The following is a 19,058-nucleotide window of genomic DNA, read 5'->3' on the forward strand; positions in this document are numbered from 1 at the left end:
CCAACAGATTGGACACCCATGGTTTAGAAGTTTATGCCAATCTTCTCCTCCCACAACTATTGTGTTTTGCAGTGTGACTGACATACAATAAGGTGCACATATTTGAAGTGTGTGACTTGACAAGTCTGACGTGCACATACCCATAAAACCATCAGCACAATCGAGATGACAAACAGACCCGTCAGTCCCCAGAGCCGCCTTGTGCCGCAGCCCTCCAGTCACACTGGCTGCTCACGTGCTCTGGAACTTCATACTTCACATGAATGCACACAGTGTGACTCACTGGAGAGCCACCTGTGCTGTTGCATGTCAACAGCTTGCTCCCTGTATTGCTGAGTCATGTTCCATTGTACGAACGCAATGCGACTTGCTTATCCATTCACCTGCTCATGGACACTGGGTTGTTTTATTTTTGGTGATTAAAAATCCAGCTGCTGTGAACTTTGTGTATGGGTCCTGGCATGGCCGTAGGTCTTCATCTCTCTGGGGCACATGCCTAGAGAGAAATGACTGGGTACTATGGCAGGTGTGCATCCAGCTTCTTAAGAACACCTTTTGCACAGTGGTGTGCCACACCCCCTTCCCACAGCAGGGTACGTGCCAGTGGCCCCACGTGCTCACCAATGCACAGATGGTCCAACTCAATTTCTGGCCATTCTAGTAGGTGTTCAGTGGCACCTCGTTGTGTTTTAATTTGTGTTTCCCTAACAACTAATGATGTTGAACATCTTTCATGTGTTTATTACCATCTGTATGTATTCTTTGGTAAAGTGTTCAAGTGTTTGATCCATTTTTAAACACTGAGTTCCTAGGCAGTTTGTAGAGTACTGTTTTCCGAATACAAGTCCTTGATCAGATGTCATTTGCAAATTATTTTCTCTAGTCTGTCATTTTCCGTTGTTTTACTAGTGTCTTTTCTTTTTCTTCTTTTTTGAGACAGTTTTTCTATGTTGCCCAGGCTAGCCTTGAACTCCAGGGCTCAAGAGATCCTCCAGCCTCAGTCTCCTGGGTCACTGGGACTAAAGTGCATGCCATTGTGCCTGTCTAACAGTGTCTTTTCAACAGCAAAACACTTAATTTCACTGAAGTCCAATATATCAATTTCTTTATACGTCATGCTCTTAGTGTCACATAAAAAAATCCTTGCCCAAAGGACGTGCAGATGTTCTTCTACACTGTTTTCTAGATGTATAGTTTTAGGCTTTATATTTACGGCTATGAACCACAGAATAAGTTAGTTTTTGTCTATGCTGTGAGGTACAGATGCAGGTTCATGTTTTTGCATGTGTCCTGCATTTACAGATCATTTTAGGTAAAACAGGTAACTTGATAATATGGAGTCTTCAGACCCCAGAGATACAAATAGTATCTCTCTCCATTTATTTACATATTTTGTTGCCCATCTTTTGTCAGATGTATCCCTAATGTTTAAAACATTTAGGTGCTACTTAAAAAAAAAAATTCAGGCCGGGTATGGTGGCTCATGCCTATAATCCCAGCACTTTGGGAGGCTGAGGCGGGTGGATCATGAGGTCAGGAGTTCGAGACCAGCCTGGCCAACATGGTGAAACCCCGTCTCTACTAAAAATACAAAAATTAGCAGGGTGCAATGGCAGGCACCTGTAATCCCAGCTACTCAGGAGGCCAAGGCAGGAGAACTGCTTGAATCTGGGAGGTGGAGGTTGCAGTGAGCCGAGATCTGCCACTGCACTCCGACCTGGGCAACAGAGCAAGACTCTGTCTCAAAAGAAACAAAAAACAAACCAAAAAACAATTTCTGAGTGTTTCCTGGAAATATAGATACAACTTATTTTTCTACACTGATCGTGTATATCGCAAAGTTACTTAGTAGTTCTAACAGCTTCATTTCAGATCTCACCAGGTCTTTTCTTTTCTTTTTTTGAGACAGGGTCTCACTTCATCAGGGCTGCAGTGTAGAGGTACAATCATAGCGCACTGCAGCCTCGATCTGCCAGGCTCAAGGGATCCTCCTGCCTCAGCCCCTGAGTAGCTGGGACTGTAGGTATGTGCCACCATGCCCAGCTAATTTTTAAACTTTTTTTTTTTTTTTGAGGCGGAGTCTCGCTCTGTCGCCCGGACTGGAGTGCAGTGGCCAGATCTCAGCTCACTGCAAGCTCCGCCTCCCGGGTTTACGCCATTCTCCTGCCTCAGCCTCCCGAATAGCTGGGACTACAGGCACCCGCCACCTCGCCCGGCTAGTTTTTGTATTTTTAGTAGAGACGGGGTTTCACTGTGTTAGCCAGGATGGTCTCGATCTCCTGACCTTGTGATCCGCCCGTCTCGGCCTCCCAAAGTGCTGGGATTACAGGCTTGAGCCACCATGCCCGGCCAATTTTTAAACTTTTTAAAAACAGAGACAGGGTCCTGCATGTTGTCAGGCTGTTCTCAGTGATTTTCCCATCTCAGCCTCCCCAAGTGCTGGGATCACCAGCATGAGTCACTGTGCCCAGCCTCCATCAGACTGTCTACAGGGTGTGGATGCCTCTTCTTTCTGCTTCATTGCACAATGCTGGGCAGAAATGCTGAGTAAACGTGCTCTGATCCTGATCTTATAAGCAAAGAGCATTTAGTTATCACTAAGTAGGTTTTTGTAGGTAACGGAAATTTCCTTTTATTTCTAGTTTGCCGAATTTTGATCAGGAATGGATGCTGGATTTTGTCAGATGGTTTTTCCTTTTCAGTTTGTTAATATGGTATATGACACATTGATTTTTGGAATGTTAAGCCATTCCTGGGATGAACCCTCTTGGTCTCATATACATGTCATATAAATATATATGTGCATATATATGTGTGTGTGTGTGTATGTATATATAATTTCTGAGACAGAGTCTCACTCTGTCACCCAGGCTGCAGTGCAGTGGCATGATCTCGGCTCACTGCAATCTCCACCTCCTGGGTTCAAGCGATTCTCCTGCCTCAGCCTCCTAAGTAGCTGGGTCTACAGGTGCATGCCACTGCACCCAGCTAATTTTTTTCTGGGATGGAGTCTTGCTGTATTCTATTGCCCACACTGGAGTGCAGTGGCACAATTTCAGCTCACTGCAGCCTCCACTTCTGTTCCATTTTAGATAGTTTCTATTGCTCCGTCTTTAAGTTCACTTTTTTCCTTCTGCATTGTCTAGTCTGCTGATAATTCTGTCCAATATATTTTTCATTTTAGGCACTGAAGTTTTCATTCCTAGAAGATAAAATTGTCTTTTATATATCTTTCACGTCTCCAATTAACATGCTCATGTCTTCTACTTTCTGGAACACATGGAACTTATTTATAACTGTTTTAATGTCCTTGTCTGCTAATTCTACCATGTTATTTTGGGGGGTTGGTTCCAACTGACTAAATTTCCTCCTTTTGGGTTATGTTTTTCACTTTTTCATTTTTTAATCAGATGTCAGTGTTCATTTTATACCTTGTTGGGTGCTGGATAATTTTATATTCCTATAAATATTCTTAAACTTTGTTCTGGGATGCAATCCAATTACTTGGGAACAGCTTGCTCCTTTTGAGGCCATCATACCTTGTCAGTCTGGGCCGGAGCGGCCTTCAGTCAGGGGCTGGACTTTCTACACTCCTGAGACAACACCCTCCCAAGGACTCTACATGTGAATTATGAGGTTTTTCTTCTCTGGCTGTGGGCACAGCTATTTTTGGCACTGTGTCAACTTTAAGGATTTTTCTTGCTGTTCTTTCCAGCTGGTTCTTTTCCAGGCCTGGGTATTTTACTCACATCATGCATTCATCAATGCTCAGCTGAAAACTCAAGGAGGAACCTCTGTAGGTCCCCAGATGCTCTCTGTACCCTGCCCTCTCCCCAGCATTCTACTGTCAGCCTTATCCCCCCGCCCTCCCCACCCTTCCAAATGCTGTCTCTGCACTCAGATAGGTCACCAGGCTCCACCTGGGCTCCCTCTTGGTGCTCTCTGGCCAAGACACTCTCAGAAGGCTGTGAGTTGGGAAAACCATGGGGTCACCTCATTTGTTTCCTCTCTCAGGAATCCCTGTCCTATGATAGCTGATGTTAATGTCTGAAACTGTTGTTCCATATGGTTTGTCTGATTTTTTATTGTTTAAGGAAGAAAGATAAATCTGATCCCTGAAATTCTATCTTGGTTGACATATGAAATATTCTTGAGGCCGGGTGCGGTGGCTCAAGCCTGTAATCCCAGCACTTTGGGAGGCCGAGACGGGCAGATCACGAGGTCAGGAGATCGAGACCATCCTGGCTAACACGGTGAAACCCCGTCTCTACTAAAAAATACAAAAAACTAGCCGGGTGAGGTGGTGGGCACCTATAGTCCCAGCTACTTGGGAGGCTGAGGCAGGAGAATGGCATAAACCCGGGAGGCGAAGCTTGCAGTGAGCTGAGATCTGGCCACTGCACTCCAGCCTGGGCGACAGAGCGAGACTCCGTCTCAAAAAAAAAAAAAAAAAAAAAATTCTTGAGTTTATTTTCAATCTAGTTAATCCATAAGAAGATAATGTTTTGCATTTTAAAATCTACAGTCAATTGGAAATGTGCCCACCTAAATAGTAACACCTCCCCGACCTCACACGCCATCCGCATCACAGACTCTCCCTGAGAATCAGGCAGTATAATGAACTAGTAATGAGGTGATGACGGAGAAGAAAAGCACTGTCCAAGGAAGACTCCTTTCTATTTGCAGAACAAAAAAGAGATCAACTATAAAATATGCCACAAATAACTTTCAAGGATAAACTCTTGCTGCTTAATTTGTCGTATTTTCCATGATTGTGCAGGCATTCTAAACCTATCATTTTTGCATTTTGGGGGAGGAACTATAAAATGGTAAACATTTTTGAGTATTAGATATAATTTAAAAATTCATGTTATACATTGAAAACATGCTCATAAAACTAAATTTGAATAGCACAGAATAAGTTGTAAGCTCCACCATGGCATAGATGACTTTCTTGTTATTAGAAACACGAAGATAAATAAAACCTTCTATTGTATTCACAAAAATATACCGAGAGCCCAGGACAATACCTGGCATATAATAGGCACTATATCACTAATTATGGAGGGACTGGACTATGGAAGCTTTTTTTTCTCTTTGAGATGGAGTTTCGCTCTTGTTGCCCAGGTTGGAGTATAGTGGCTCAATCTTGGCTCACTACAACCTCTGCCTCCTGGGTTCAAGTGATTCTCCTGCCTCAGCCTCCCAAGTAGCTGGGATTATAGGTGTACACCCAGCATGCCCAGCTAATTTTTTGGATTTTTAGTAGAGATGGGGTTTCACCATCTTGGCCAGGCTGGTCTCGAACTCCTGACCTCATGATCCGCCTGCCTCGGTCTCCCAAAGTGCTGGGATTAGAGGCGTGAGCCACTGCGCCTGGCCTAGAAGTTTTTATAAAATATCTTTGCAACACTGACGAAGTTTGGAAATGTTAACAATTTGCGGGGTGTGTATCCTTCCAGACATTTCCATGCATACACAATCACATAAATGTACCTAAGTGTACACAAAAACCATATAATTTAAAAATAAAACTCTAAAGCCAGGCGTGGTGGCTCACGCCTATAATCCCAGCACTTTGGGGGCCGAGGAGGGTGGATCACAAGGTTAGGAGTTCAAGACCAGCCTGACCAATATGGTGAAACCCTGTCTCTACTAAAAATACAACAATTAGCCGGCTGTGGTGGCACATGCCTGTAGTCCCAGCTACTCTGGAGACTGAGGCAGGAGAATCGCTTGAATCTGGGAGGCGGAGGTTGCAGTGAGCCAAGATTACACCACTGCACTCCAGCCTGGGTGACACAGCGAGACTCTGTCTCAAAAAAAAAAAAAGGAAAAAGAAAAAGAAAAAGAAAAAGAAAAAAACCCAACTCTAAGGTCATATAAACATCCGTACTTTGCTTCCCCTAATTAATATATTGTAGCCATCTTAGCCCTTGCACATAAACTTTACACTAAATCTATTTTGTAAATATTTTAGTTCACTTGATTTTAACTGCAATTTTGGGTTATTTGTGAATCACACTGCTCGAATACTCCAGTCAACTGAGCGCTTATACGCCAAGAAGGAGATTCCCATCCCCTGTGTAGAGACAGTTACGTTGCTGAGCACTACCTTTTTGCTGGTGGACTGTCCATTGCTTTTGGCGTCTTGTTCATGGTTCCAATTTCCTGTCACTTGGGGAGACTGTAAAATAATTTCTTCTGGAAACAACACTTTTAAAACAAAAAAAGGTAAGAGCATAGGTATAACTAAAAAGCTAAAAAAAATTAATAGAGGTTGTTTATGGCTGACCCTAAAGTAATTAATATTCTATTCCCTTCCTTTCTTAACCTGCCTGTTACACTGTTTCTAAATCAGAGCATTATTAGTACTGCATATTCTTCACAACAAAGCCATTTACTCGCCCATCTGCAAAAACAAAAATGAATTACATTTATGAGGGGAAAAGCGAGCAAGATGAATTTATTTTCAGTTATTTAAGCAAGCTATTATTAGTTATTCACTAAACTGAAATAGTAAGAAAAGACTAAAACTTGACAGAAAATTAAAAACATGACTATAACAAAGTTTTACTTCTAATATTATGACTGAAGAAACTATTTTACATAAAATTTTACATGAAGCCTATAAAAATACTCTGTGAAGATGTAACACTATCATTCTATAAAAATAATACCTTTTACACCTAAGTGGATGACTTGCTCAAGTGCAAAGTGACACCGTCTGCTTGTAGTCCTGCCGGGAAGAAAACCACGTAAAATAACTACCTGTACCTTCAGAACTATTAAGGCGGGCACACAGTAATGCACATTTGATTATACAACCTTTAAGTCAATAGAAAAAAATCACAGCAACAATCCAACAACCAATGAAAGAGAGAACAGAAAAACACTAGAGAGGATGGACGCAGTGGCTCACATGTGTAATCCTAGCACTTTGGGAGGCCGAGGTGGGCAGATCACCTGAGATCAGGAGTTTGAGACCAGCCTGGCCAACACGGTGAAACCCTGCCTCTACTAAAAATACAAAAATTAGCCGGGTGTGGTGGTGGTGCACGCCTGTAGTCCCAGCTACTCGGGAGGCTGAGGCATGAGAATCACTGGAACTCGGCAGGCAGAGGTTGCAGTGAGCTGAGATGGCACCACTGCACTCCAGCCTGGGTGACACTGTGAAACTCTGCCTAAAAAATTTTTTGTAAAAACCACTAGAGAATACCAATGAAGCCCCCTCAAAAAAAAAAAAAAAAAAAAAAAAAGCATGTGACAAAATCCCACACCCATTCTTTTTTTTTTTAAATTTTTATTTTTATTTTTATTTTTATTTATTTATTTTTTTGAGATGGAGACTCGCTCTGTCACCCAGGCTGGAGTGCAGTGGTGCGATCTCGGCTCACTGCAAGCTCCGCCTCCTGGGTTCCCGCCATTCTCCTGCCTTAGCCTCCTGAGTAGCTGGGACTACAGGCGCCTGCCAACGCGCCCAGCTAATTTTTTTGTATTTTTAGTAGAGACGGGGTTTCACCGTGGTCTCGATCTCCTGACCTTGTGATCCGCCCGCCTCGGCCTCCCAAAGTGCTGGGATTATAGGCGTGAGCCACCGCGCCCGGCCTTTTTTTTTTTTTTTTAAAGAGACAAGGTCTTGCTGTGTTGCCTAGGCTGGAGCGCAGTGGCACAGTCACAGCTCACTGAAGCCTCCAATTCCTGGGCCCACGTGATCCTCCCACCTCAGCTTCTCAAAGCGCTGGGATTACAGGTGTGAGCCACCACACCTGGCCCCATATCCATTCTTGATTAAAAACTCACTAAAATAAGAATCTATCTCCTCAACCTGATAGAGGGCCACTATGGAACCTACAACCCACACTGTACTAACTCATTCAGGACTGACAGGCCCTGCCCCTAAGACCAGGGATGAAACCAGTGCATCACTTCTCACCACTTCTATTCCACACTGGCACAGAAGTTCCAATCAGTGCAGGAAGGCAAGGGAAAACAAATACAGAGCATCTAAATAAGAAAGGAAGAAGTAAAACTGTCTTTGTTTTTTTTTTTTTTTTTCCAGACAGAGCCTCGCTCTGTCACCCAGGCTGGAATGCAGTAGGGTGATCTCAGCTCACTGCAACCTCCGCCTCCTGGGTTCAAGTGATTCTCCTGCCTCAGCCTCCTGAGTAGCTGGGATTACAGGCGCCCGCCACCATGCCTGGCTGATGTTTTGTATTTTTAGTAGACACGGGGTTTCCCCATGTGGGCCAGACTGCTCTCAAACTCCTGACCTCAGGTGATCCACCTGCCTTGGCCTCCCACAGTGCTGGGATTACAGGCGTGAACCACTGCACGCGACTTGAAACTGTCATTCTTTGATGTACGACTGTATATGCAGAAAATCCTACAGACTCTATGAAAAGCTACTGGAGCTACTGAGTTTAGGAGACCTGCAGGATACAAGGTAAACAGACAAAAATCAACTGCTTTTTATAAATACTAGAAACAAGCAATTAGAAACTTAAGTGAAAATTACTGTTTATGATAGCCATTTAAAACTTTAAATAGGTATAAATCTGACAAAAGATACATAAGACCTATACACTGAAAGTATAAAATCTTGCTAAAAGAAATGAAAAAAGATGCAAATAAATAGAGAGACATACCATTTTCCAGGGCTGGAGGACTCATTATTATTAAGATTTCAATTCTCCCTTAAACCGACCTATAGATTCAATGTAATCCCAATCAAAACCCCAACATGCTTTCTGTAGAAACTGATATGACCTAAAATCCATGGAAGAATAAAGAAGACCTAGAATAGCCAGACAACTCTGAAAAGGAACAAAGTTGAAGGCTTGATACTATCTGATTTTGAGACTTATCGTAAAGACATATATCATACACTATGTTTGTGTTCCCCTCAGCTTCATACAGTGAAACTTCATCCCCAATATGATGTTATTGGGTATGAGGAGTTGAGGCCTTTGGCAAGTGATTAGGTTGTGAGGGTGGGGCCTCAAGAATGGAGTTAGTGCCCTTACACAATGGGGCACAGAGAGCTCTCTCATCCCTTCTGCTGCGTGAGGACACAGGGAAAAGACAGCCGCCTATGAACCAGGAAGCAGTCTCACTAGGACACTGAACCTGCTGGTGCCTTGACCTTGGGCTTCCCGAACTCCAGAGCATGAGTAATACATTTCTGTTGTTTATAAGCCACTCCATCTATGGTGCTATGCTAATGCAGCCTGAGTGGACTAAGACAGACAATAAGACCCTGTAATGTTAGTGTCAAGACAGACAAGTGTACCATAGGGAACAGAACAGTCTGCAGAAACAGATCAACAAATATTTGGTTGGCCGGGCGCGGTGGCTCACGCCTATAATCCCAGCACTTTGGGAGGCTGAGGCAGGCGGATCACGAGGTCAGGAGATCAAGACCATCCTGGCTAACACAGTGAAACACCGTCTCTACTAAAAACACACACAAAAAAATTAGCTGGGTGTGGTGGCGGGCGCCTGTAGTCCAAGCTAGTCAGGAGACTGAGTCAAGAGAATGGCGTGAACCCAGGAGGCAGAGCTTGCGGTGAGCCGAGATCACGTCACTGCACTCCAGCCTGGGCAACAGAGCGAGACTTTGTCTCAAAAAAAAAAAAAAAAAAAAAAATTTGGTCAACTGATTTTCTTTTTTTTTTTAAACAAAGGTACAATAGTAATTCATTGGAGAAAGGACAGTTTTTTCATCAAATAATGCTTGGACAACTGGATGTTTATTCCACCCTCCAATTTCCATTCATACCCCACAAATAATTTGCAAAGCTTAATGAGATAGATCATAATCCTAAATGTACAGGTTAAAGCTGCCAAGTTTCTAAAAGAAAACAGGATAAAATCGTTGAGATCCAAATTAAAGATTTCTGAGATGCATCACTAAAAGATCTGTGAAAGAAAACATTCATAAACTGGACTTCACCAAAATTAATAATTTCTGCTTTTCAAAAGGCACTATAAAAACAATGAAAATACAACCTGTAGTCTGAGGAAATATTTGCACAGACACATATCTGATAAAGCACTGTACTGAAACTATACAAACATCTCTGCAAACTCAATCATGAGAAAACAATTTTTTTAAATGGGCCCAAAGACTTGAGGAAAGACTTCAACAAAGATATTGTACAAATGGCAAAAAAGCACATAAAAAGATGTTCAGGGACCGGGCGCGGTGGCTCACACCTGTAATCCCAGCAATCTGGGAGGCCAAGGTCAGCAGATCACGAGGTCAGGAGATCAAGACCATCCTGGCTAACATGGTGAAACCCCGTCTCTACTAAAAATACAAAAAAATTAGCCAGACATGGTGGCGGGCGCCTGTAGTCCCAGCTACTCTGGAGGCTGAGGCAGGAGAATGGTGTGAACCTGGGAGGTGGAGCTCGCAGTGAGCCAGGATCACGCCACTGCCCTCCAGCCTGGGGGACAGAGCAAGATTCTGTCTCAAAAAAACAAAAAACAGGGCCAGGCACGGTGGCCTGTAATCCCAGCACTTTGGGGGGCTGAGGCGGGTGGATCATGAGGTCAGGAGATTGAGACCATCCTGGCTAACACGGGGAAACCCTGTCTCTACTAAAAATACAAAAAAATTAGGCACGTGTGGTGGCAGGCACCTGTAGTCCCAGCTACTCAGGAGAGGCTGAGGCAGGAAAATGGCGTAAACCCGGGAGGCGGAGCTTGCAGTGAGCTGAGACCGTACCACTGCACTCCAGCCTGGGGGACAGAGCGAGACTGCATCTCAAAAAAAAAAAACAAAGAAAAAAAAAGATGTTCAGCATCACTAGTCATTAGAAAAATACAAATTAAATCCACGAGATACCCCTTCACACTATGAGAATCAGCTCTGTTCCAGAGTCAAAGCAGGTCAAGGAGTCCAGGCCTAGACGTTGGCTGTAGTCTCTCTGGCTGCCATGATGGGGGCTGTGTGCCTTCTACCAGCGTTGCTGCTCCCTATGGCCCCAACCAACCCTCACGCGTCATCCAACACAGCTGCCCCTCCCTTCCCATTCCTGGGCCTTCTCATGGCACTCACATGCTAGGGTCTCTCATCTTGCACGGTAAACAAAAAGCACCCCCTCCTGAGCCTCCTGTATCTCTTTGGTCACCAATTTCTCTCGCTCTCTCTCCATCCTACCCTCCCTGCTTTCATGGGCAAATGCCTTAAAAAGGAATCAACGACATTTCTCCATTTCCCCGTAGTTCATTCACTCATTCTCAACACATTCCAATCTGGCTGTAGCCCAAATACTGCCGATTTCTCAGACATAAAAAGCACTAATATTAAAAAAAAACTGATAAATTTGACTATATTAAAACTAGCACCTGTTAATAAAAAGACATATATATTTATATATATTAAAAAATATATACATAGTTTTTTGAGACAGAGTCTCACTCTGTCTCAGCTCACCGCAACCTCCGCCTCCTAGGTTCAAGCAATTCTCCTGCCTCAGCCTCTCAAGTAGCTGGGACTACAGGCATGTGCCATCATGCCCAGCTAAGTTTTGTATTTTTAGTAGAGATGGGGTTTCCCCATGTTGGCCAGGCTGGTCTCAAACTCCTGACCTCAAGAGATCCACCTGCCTCGGCCTCCCAAAGTGTTGAGATTACAGGTGTGAGCCACCGCACCCAGTCTCAAAAGACACTTTTTAAAAAGCTAAAAGATAAGGAACAAATCTGGAGAAGATACGTACCTAAGAATAGTTTATCATAAGGATACAGAAAGGACTCCTACAACAATGAAAATCAGATAAATTACTCAATAAAAAAGAGGGCAAAAGACGCAAGCAAGCATTTCACGGAAGATGAACATTTTACAGTCCACAGACAAGAAGATTCTCAGCCTTGTAAGTAACAGTAAATCAGAGAACAGTACATCAAGACCATCATGAGATGCATTACACACCTACCAGAGTGGCACCAATTAGGAAATCTAACAAAATCAGATTGCAGGGAGGGCACTGATCAACAGGTTGTTATATACATGGATACTGGAAGTCACTGATGCAACCACTTGTAAAGCTGGAAACAGGAATATACCCCAAACCCAGCAATCCCACTCCCACATACACAGCGGCTCTAGGAAAAGCAGGAAACAGTAGTAACAGGAAACAATGAAGATGTCCATCAACAGAAAAACAGAGGGTATTCACACAACCGCCAACTAATGAACAGTAGTTACAGGCAACAACACAAAGACATCTCAGGAACACAATGTTTAGTGAATATCTGCAGCTCCTAGGAACCAAATACAGCAAGTTACTCCTTTTCTAAAGTTCAAAAGAATTAAAACTGAAGAATACACTTTCTGTGCATGACTAGTTAATGGTTTTGTGGAGGAAGAAAAAGTCAGCTGGGTGCCAGGTCACAGCATCCCTCATCTGACAAGAAAACAAATAAAAGTAAGGAGCTGGTAGCTGACAGTGACAGTGAGGCATGAACCAAAGATCCAGTGCACGTGAGGTCTGGGAAAGAATGAACATGCAAATGTATGCACCTTTATATCCCCAAAAATAGTCGATAATAAAGCTAGAAACACGGGGCATGCAAAAATGCTGTAGGAGCCCACTTCATCCACGAGGCCTCTACACGTCAACCACAGGCGTGGTGGGGGCTCCTACGTCACTACTTAGGTGTCAATGGCCATACTCGAGAGAAGACTGTCCAATCAAAGATAAAGAGACAAATTAACTGGGCATGGTGCCTCACACCTATACTCCCAAAACTTTGGGAGGCTGAGGCAGGAGGATCGCTTGAGCCTAGGAGTTTATGACCAGTCTGGGACCCCATCTCTATTAAACAAACAAACAAAAAAAGACGGCCCAGCGCGGTGGTTCACGCCTGTAATCCCAGCACTTTGGGAGGCCGAGGAGGGCAGATCACAAGGTCAGGAGTTCAACACCAAGTCTGGCCAATATGATGAAACACCATCTCTACTAAAAATACAAAAATTAGCTGGGTGTGGTGACAGGCACTTGTAGTCCAAACTACTCGGGAGGCTGAGGCAGGAGAATCACTTGAACCTGGGAGGCGGAGGTTGCAGTGAGCCGAGATCGCGCCACTGCAATCCAGCCTGGGTGACAGAGCGAGACCCTGTCTCAAAAAAAAAAAAAAGACATTTGAAAGAAGACTCACTAAAAGCATTACCTATTATATGTGAATTCCACATCCATAGGTTCAAAGTTATAGACTTGTTCAAATTCTGGATTAATTTTAAGAATTACATCTTCTTCATGAATCTAAAAAAGAAAAAACAATATACCTGATTTCTTGGAATAATGTGATATCCATATCCAGCAACACATAATCAGAAATTCATTCTACAGCTTTGAGCTAAAATTTGATACCTATCTGCAAAATTAGTTGAAAAGGATTAAATCTTGCCATTCAATTATACAAACAAGAGGAAATGGATCACTACACTCAAACTTATTGCACTTCTATTCGCTGGGCTATAGCCTCTCCTAAGGCTCTGAGAATAGAGAACGCATGGGAGGTCACTGACTCCATAGGACACAAACAAAACAACCACAAGTGTAGCCAAGTGTTACCTACTGTAAGGAAGCCTCGATAAGAAGGTCTGCCAGGTGCAGTGGCTCACACCTGTAATCCCAGCACCTGGGGAGGCCAAGGTGGGCAGATCACCTTGAGGTCAGGAGTTTGAGACCAGCCTGGCCAACAGGGCGAAACCCTGTCTCTACCAAAAATAGAAAAAGGAGCCGGGCGTGGTGGTGGGCACCTGTAATCTCAGCTACTTGGGAGGCTGAGGCAGAAGAATCTCTTGAACCTGGGAGGCGGAGGTTGCAGCGAGCCAAGATCGTACCACTGCACTCCAGGCTAGGTGACAGAGTGAGACTCCATCTCAAAAAAAAAAAAAAAAAAAAAAAGTCATTACAAGACTTCTCCTTTTAGTAGAAAAGCCCTCCAGCTAAAGCAAGATCCTGCATGATCAGTTCTGCCTATTCTTTCCTAGATAGTGTGGGTAGAAAAATAAGAAGGAAAGCCCTGATCCAAAAAGGAGCTCAAGCTCTTCTCCAGGTAGCTCAGGCAACAGGGTGAGTTTCCTGAGGGTCAGGAAGCTACGCCCCGGGCTGGCTTCCAGCTCCGGGAGGAAGGGAAGCAACAGTGGTACAGGGCTGTGGGATCGTTTCCCCTGAGGATGAGGAAGACAGACCAAGTCCTCACTGTACACAGGAGACATGCATTAGTCTACTTGAGAAGAGGAGGAGGTCGCATCCAAGAGAGCCTGAAAAGACGAAAAGAATTTTTGGAGCTCAAAAGGATATGGAAGGTCATTTCAGATGCCAGGGTTTGATCAATGGCATGGAGGCCCAGCCATACGGCTCAGGAAGCAGGGGTGGAGGCAGGCAGGTGCCTTCCTCCTGAGATCTCTGGCTCTGCTTCTTTGGAGGTTTTGGTATGCAAGGCTTCCTTTCTTGGCACAGCTGGTCTACTATTTGGAGGCTAAGATGGTCACTCGGCCATCTTGGGCTCCTCATGTCAACTTGATCAACAGCAAAAGTGGGTAATGGACAGCTGGCGAGGTCACGTCACTTGTGTCTCACATCTCAGTACACAGGCGATGGCCTAAGTCATTACAAGATCTCTGAAATCCTGCCAAGATTTTGTCTTCTGGGAAATATCCCATTCTATGAAATCAGCCACAGCATGGACCCTGCAGGAAGGTGTAGCCCAGAGTGACTGCGGCAGCAAAGGTCGGAGGCTGCCTCTTCTCCAGATCCTTACCAGGCTCTTCTAGCTCTCTCAGTCCTTCTTCCCTCTGACAGTAAAGGCTCTGGCATTCTCCATTCAAGTTTTCTACATTAAGTAATGTGTCGCTTCATCTTCTCTGATGCACAGATAAAGCACCTCCCTACTCATGCAGATCCCAGTATCGCTCCCAGTGCTATGCTCGGTACATGACCAGTAAAATCCAGCCCAAGAGTCACAGACCACCCCATACAGAACCATCTGGAGCACCAGGAGCTACTCAAAGCCAAAAAAACCACCTTCACACAAACATCAGAGCTGCAAACTTGTAGGTGTATTTTTCCTTTCAAGGTTTCCACTCTGCAAGCTCTTCCGGAATACATTCAGAATGCCCAAATATAACTCAGTGCAAACATCATGACTTACATATAACCTAAAAGATAAATGTTTTACGTGGTTGAAAATTATAGTATTAAGTTTCCTTTATGCATCAAAAATTATTTAAAGATTCACTGTATCTTCACATTTCCCAAAATAGCCAATGCATATGGAGCACCTCCCCAAGAGCCGTGGGGAGAACGTTACCTTTTCAACGGGTCAGAAGAGTGCATCCAACATGAACTCATTAAGAGAGTGTGCTCTCACCTCAGTCACGTAGCTGATGTATTCGATGGCATGTCCATTGTACTCTTGAGTTTTTAAAATCAGTTTATCACCTAGTTAAAAAAAAATATTACCATGTTTAAAGCTAATACAAAATCACAAATTTCTGTGCTGTCCTGTAAAATCCAACATGAGGAAGTTCAATAAAACATTACTGGGGTCAGGTCGGGCATGGTGGCTCACACTTGCAATCCCAGCACTTTGGGAGACCGAGGCGGGTAGATCACGAGGTCAGGAGATCAAGACCATCCTGGCTAACACAGTAAAACCCTGTCTCTACTAAAAATACAAAAAAAATTAGGCGGGCATGGTGGCGGGCACCTGTAGTCCCAGCTACTAGGGAGGCTGAGGCAGGAGAATGGTGTGAACCCAGGGAGGCTGAAGTTGCAATGAGCCGAGATCGCGCCACTGCACTCCAGCCTGGGCAACAGAGCGAGACTCCGTCTCAAAAAACAAACAAACAAAACATTACTGGGGTCAACTGCTTACAAATAATGAAATACAACAAAGAGGCCTGGCACAGTAGGCTCACGCGTGTAATTCCAGCACTTTGGGAGGCCGAGGTGGGCGGATCATGAGGTCAGGAGATTCGAGACCATCCTGGCTAACACAGTGAAACCCCGTATCTACTAAAAATACAAAAAATTAGTCGGGCATGTGGTGGGCGCATGTAATCTCAACTGCTCAGGAGGCTGAGGTGGCAGAACGGCGTGAACCCAGGAGGCGGAGCTTGCAGTGAGCTGAGATCACACCACTGCACTCCAGTCCTGGGCGAGCAGAGCGAGACTCTGTCTCAAAAAAAAAAAAAAAAAAAAAAAAGAAATACAACAAAGAAACATGCTTGATGTACATAGGTTGCTGATTTTTAGTGAAATTCTAACCCAAAAGAAAGAAAATGCGATAATGTGACTGTCATATTGCCAGTTAAAGAGTATCTTTTCTCTCTTAAGTGTGGTTTCTCTGCTAGTCTACCTAGGGAAGCATGCGAGTAAGAAACACACCTGTGTACAGAGAAGGTCTCCCTTCGGCCAGCCCTGGGACCTCCAGAACCAGCAGATCCCCATTCCTTCTTAAGACGATCCCGCTCATGTTATACTCTTTCAGTTCCATTTCTGCATAAATCTCCTCAAGCCACAGCAAAGTCGAAAACTTCTCCTTGTAATTTGACATGCTCAGAAGCTGGAAAACACGCAAACGTATACGATACAAAGTCAGCGACAGCGCAGCAGCACACTGGAAAACAGCAGCTCTGCACTGGGGAAGTCCCAACAGCTCCAGTTCAGCACATGGCCCCCCAGGTAGGGCGATTCTCGCCAGAGTCTGCTAATGCCTCAGTACGTTTCCCGGCCTTCAGCACGAGGGTCATGAGGCTCCAGCACACTCCCTGGCCTTTGGCATGAGGCTGTGGGGCTCCAGCTGGTGGTGTCCCTCCCTGCACTGCCCAGCACTGTCCACCCTCCCTGCTCTTTTTCAGGTTGTCCAAGTTAATTCTGGAAAGGCAGAATTTGGCTTCCACAGACATCTGTGAAAAAAGGACAAACTTCTAGGTCTGGCCAAGGTGGACTAACAAGGGCCAGATTTACCCTTGTACCTGAAAAACACTTAGAGACATAGAAATAAGAAATGATGGTGTTTAAACAGTGAACATCATGCAGCACAGGACTGTGATCCCAAGACTGGGGAAACAATCCATGGAGGCCCCATGACTGACCCACCTGCACCTGAACAGAGCTCCTAGGCCCCAGCACAGAGGACTCAGGGGAGCCGCATGGTCTCTAAGGAGAGGAGCTCTGGTCTATGGGGCTGGGTGCTTGGAAGAGCAAGCAGCACAGAGTGGTCTGGAGGGGTCAGGGGACCCACTCAGGACCATCAGTTTAGCACTGAGGAACGCATGAGACACCACCCTGCAAGACCCATTGTGGGGCCAGAGCAGGGCCTCAGCATGAGGTGGGGGAAAACTCACAGCAGCCTGCCCGGAATCAGAAAGTGGGAGGGCAGAAAGTGTGTCTGAACACATGGTGGCTGAAAATTTCCAAATCTGAAGAAAACTCAAGGCCACATATTCAAGAATCCCAATGAACCCTGAGCACAAGAACAGGAAGAAAAGAATCTCTACCACCACACATTGTAAACCAAATCTATTAACATCAGTGATAAAAGAGAGAGTCTTAAAAGCAGCTAAGAAGAAACAACGTCATGTGCCAAAGAGCAAAGATAAGACTTAAAGCAAAAGAACCCCATAAGAAAAACTAAAAAAATACTTAGGAGATGAATGAAAACAAAAACAAAACATAGCAAGACTTATGGGAAAAGTATGAGCAGTGCTGAGGGAATTTGTGACCATGAGTGCTGATTCCCATGAGCACTGCAAGGAATTAGACAAAGGAGAACAAACTAAACCCAAAGACAGAAGAAAGAAATAAAGATTAGAGAAGAGATGAACAAAAGACAGAACTGAAAAACAATACAGAAAACCAGGAAAACAACAAGTTGGTTCTCTAAAAAGATCAACAAAATTGACAGACTTTTAGTAGATTAACTAGAAAAAAAAGAGAAAGGCATAAATTACTAAAATAAGATAGAAAAGTGGGAACATTACTACAGATTCTACAGAAATAAAAAGGATTATAAGAGAGTATAAGCAATTGTACACCAATACCCAGATGAAATGGACAAATTCCTAGAAACACAAAACCTGCTAAGACTAAACCATGAAGAAACAGAAAATCTAAATAGACCGATTACTACTAAGGAGGTTAAAGCGGTAATCAATATCCTGGAAAGGAAAACCCCAGGACCCGATGGTTCCAAAGCTAAATTCTACCAAACATTTGAAGAATAACTAATACCAAACCTTCTCAAACTTTTCCAAAAAGATTCAAGAGGAGGGAACACTCTGACTTACTCTTATAAGGCCAGCATTACCCTGATCCCAAAGCCAGACAGAGACACTTCACGAAAAGAAAACTACAGACCAATATGAACACTGATGTAAAAATCCTCAACATGATACTAGCACACAAAATTCCGGAGCACATGAAAAGGATTAGCTGGGTGTGGTGGCTCATTCCTGTAGTCCCAGTTACTTGGGAGACTGAGGTGGGAGGATTGCTTGAGCCCACGAGCTTGAGGCTGCAGTGAGCAGTGACTGAGCCATTGCACTCCAGCCTGGGCAACACAGCAAGACCCTGTCTCAAAAATACATACACAAAAGGATTATACCCTATGATCAAGTGGAATTTATTCCTGGAATGCAAGGATAGCTCAATATCTGAAAATCAATTACTGTAGCAACACACATTAACAGAAGGAAAGAAAAATCACATGATCATCTCAATACAGAAAAAGCAACTGAATTTTCTTTTTTTTTTTTTTTTTTTTTTGAGACAGTGTTTCCCTCTGTCACCAAGGCTGGAGTGCAATGGTGCGATCTCAGCTCACTGTAACCTCTGCCTCCTGGGCTCAAGTGCCTCCCAGGTAGCTGGGATTACAGGTGCATGCCACCACGCCTGGCTAGCATCTGACAAAATTTAACACCCTTTCATGGTAACATTTAACAAACCAGGAAGAGAAGAAAACCCAGCTGGGTGCGGTGGCTCATGCCTGTACTTGCCTGTAATTCCAACACTTTGGGAGGCCAAGGCAGGAGGATT

At 44.2% G+C, this 19,058-nt stretch overlaps 1 protein-coding gene across 1 annotated transcript in view; it reads right to left on the reverse strand.

The window, feature by feature from the left end:
• MOV10L1 (Mov10 like RISC complex RNA helicase 1) overlaps positions 1–19,058 on the reverse strand; it is a 67,982-nt gene that overhangs the window by 21,557 nt on the left and 27,367 nt on the right. The window contains 5 exon segments of the mRNA XM_030915297.1: positions 6,116–6,216; positions 6,681–6,739; positions 13,180–13,271; positions 15,388–15,458; positions 16,407–16,584. Of these exon segments, the coding sequence (XP_030771157.1) occupies positions 6,116–6,216; positions 6,681–6,739; positions 13,180–13,271; positions 15,388–15,458; positions 16,407–16,584 (501 nt within the window).

Source organism: Rhinopithecus roxellana, chromosome 13 (genome assembly GCF_007565055.1).
Source record: "Rhinopithecus roxellana isolate Shanxi Qingling chromosome 13, ASM756505v1, whole genome shotgun sequence".
Lineage (NCBI taxonomy): Eukaryota > Metazoa > Chordata > Mammalia > Primates > Cercopithecidae > Rhinopithecus > Rhinopithecus roxellana.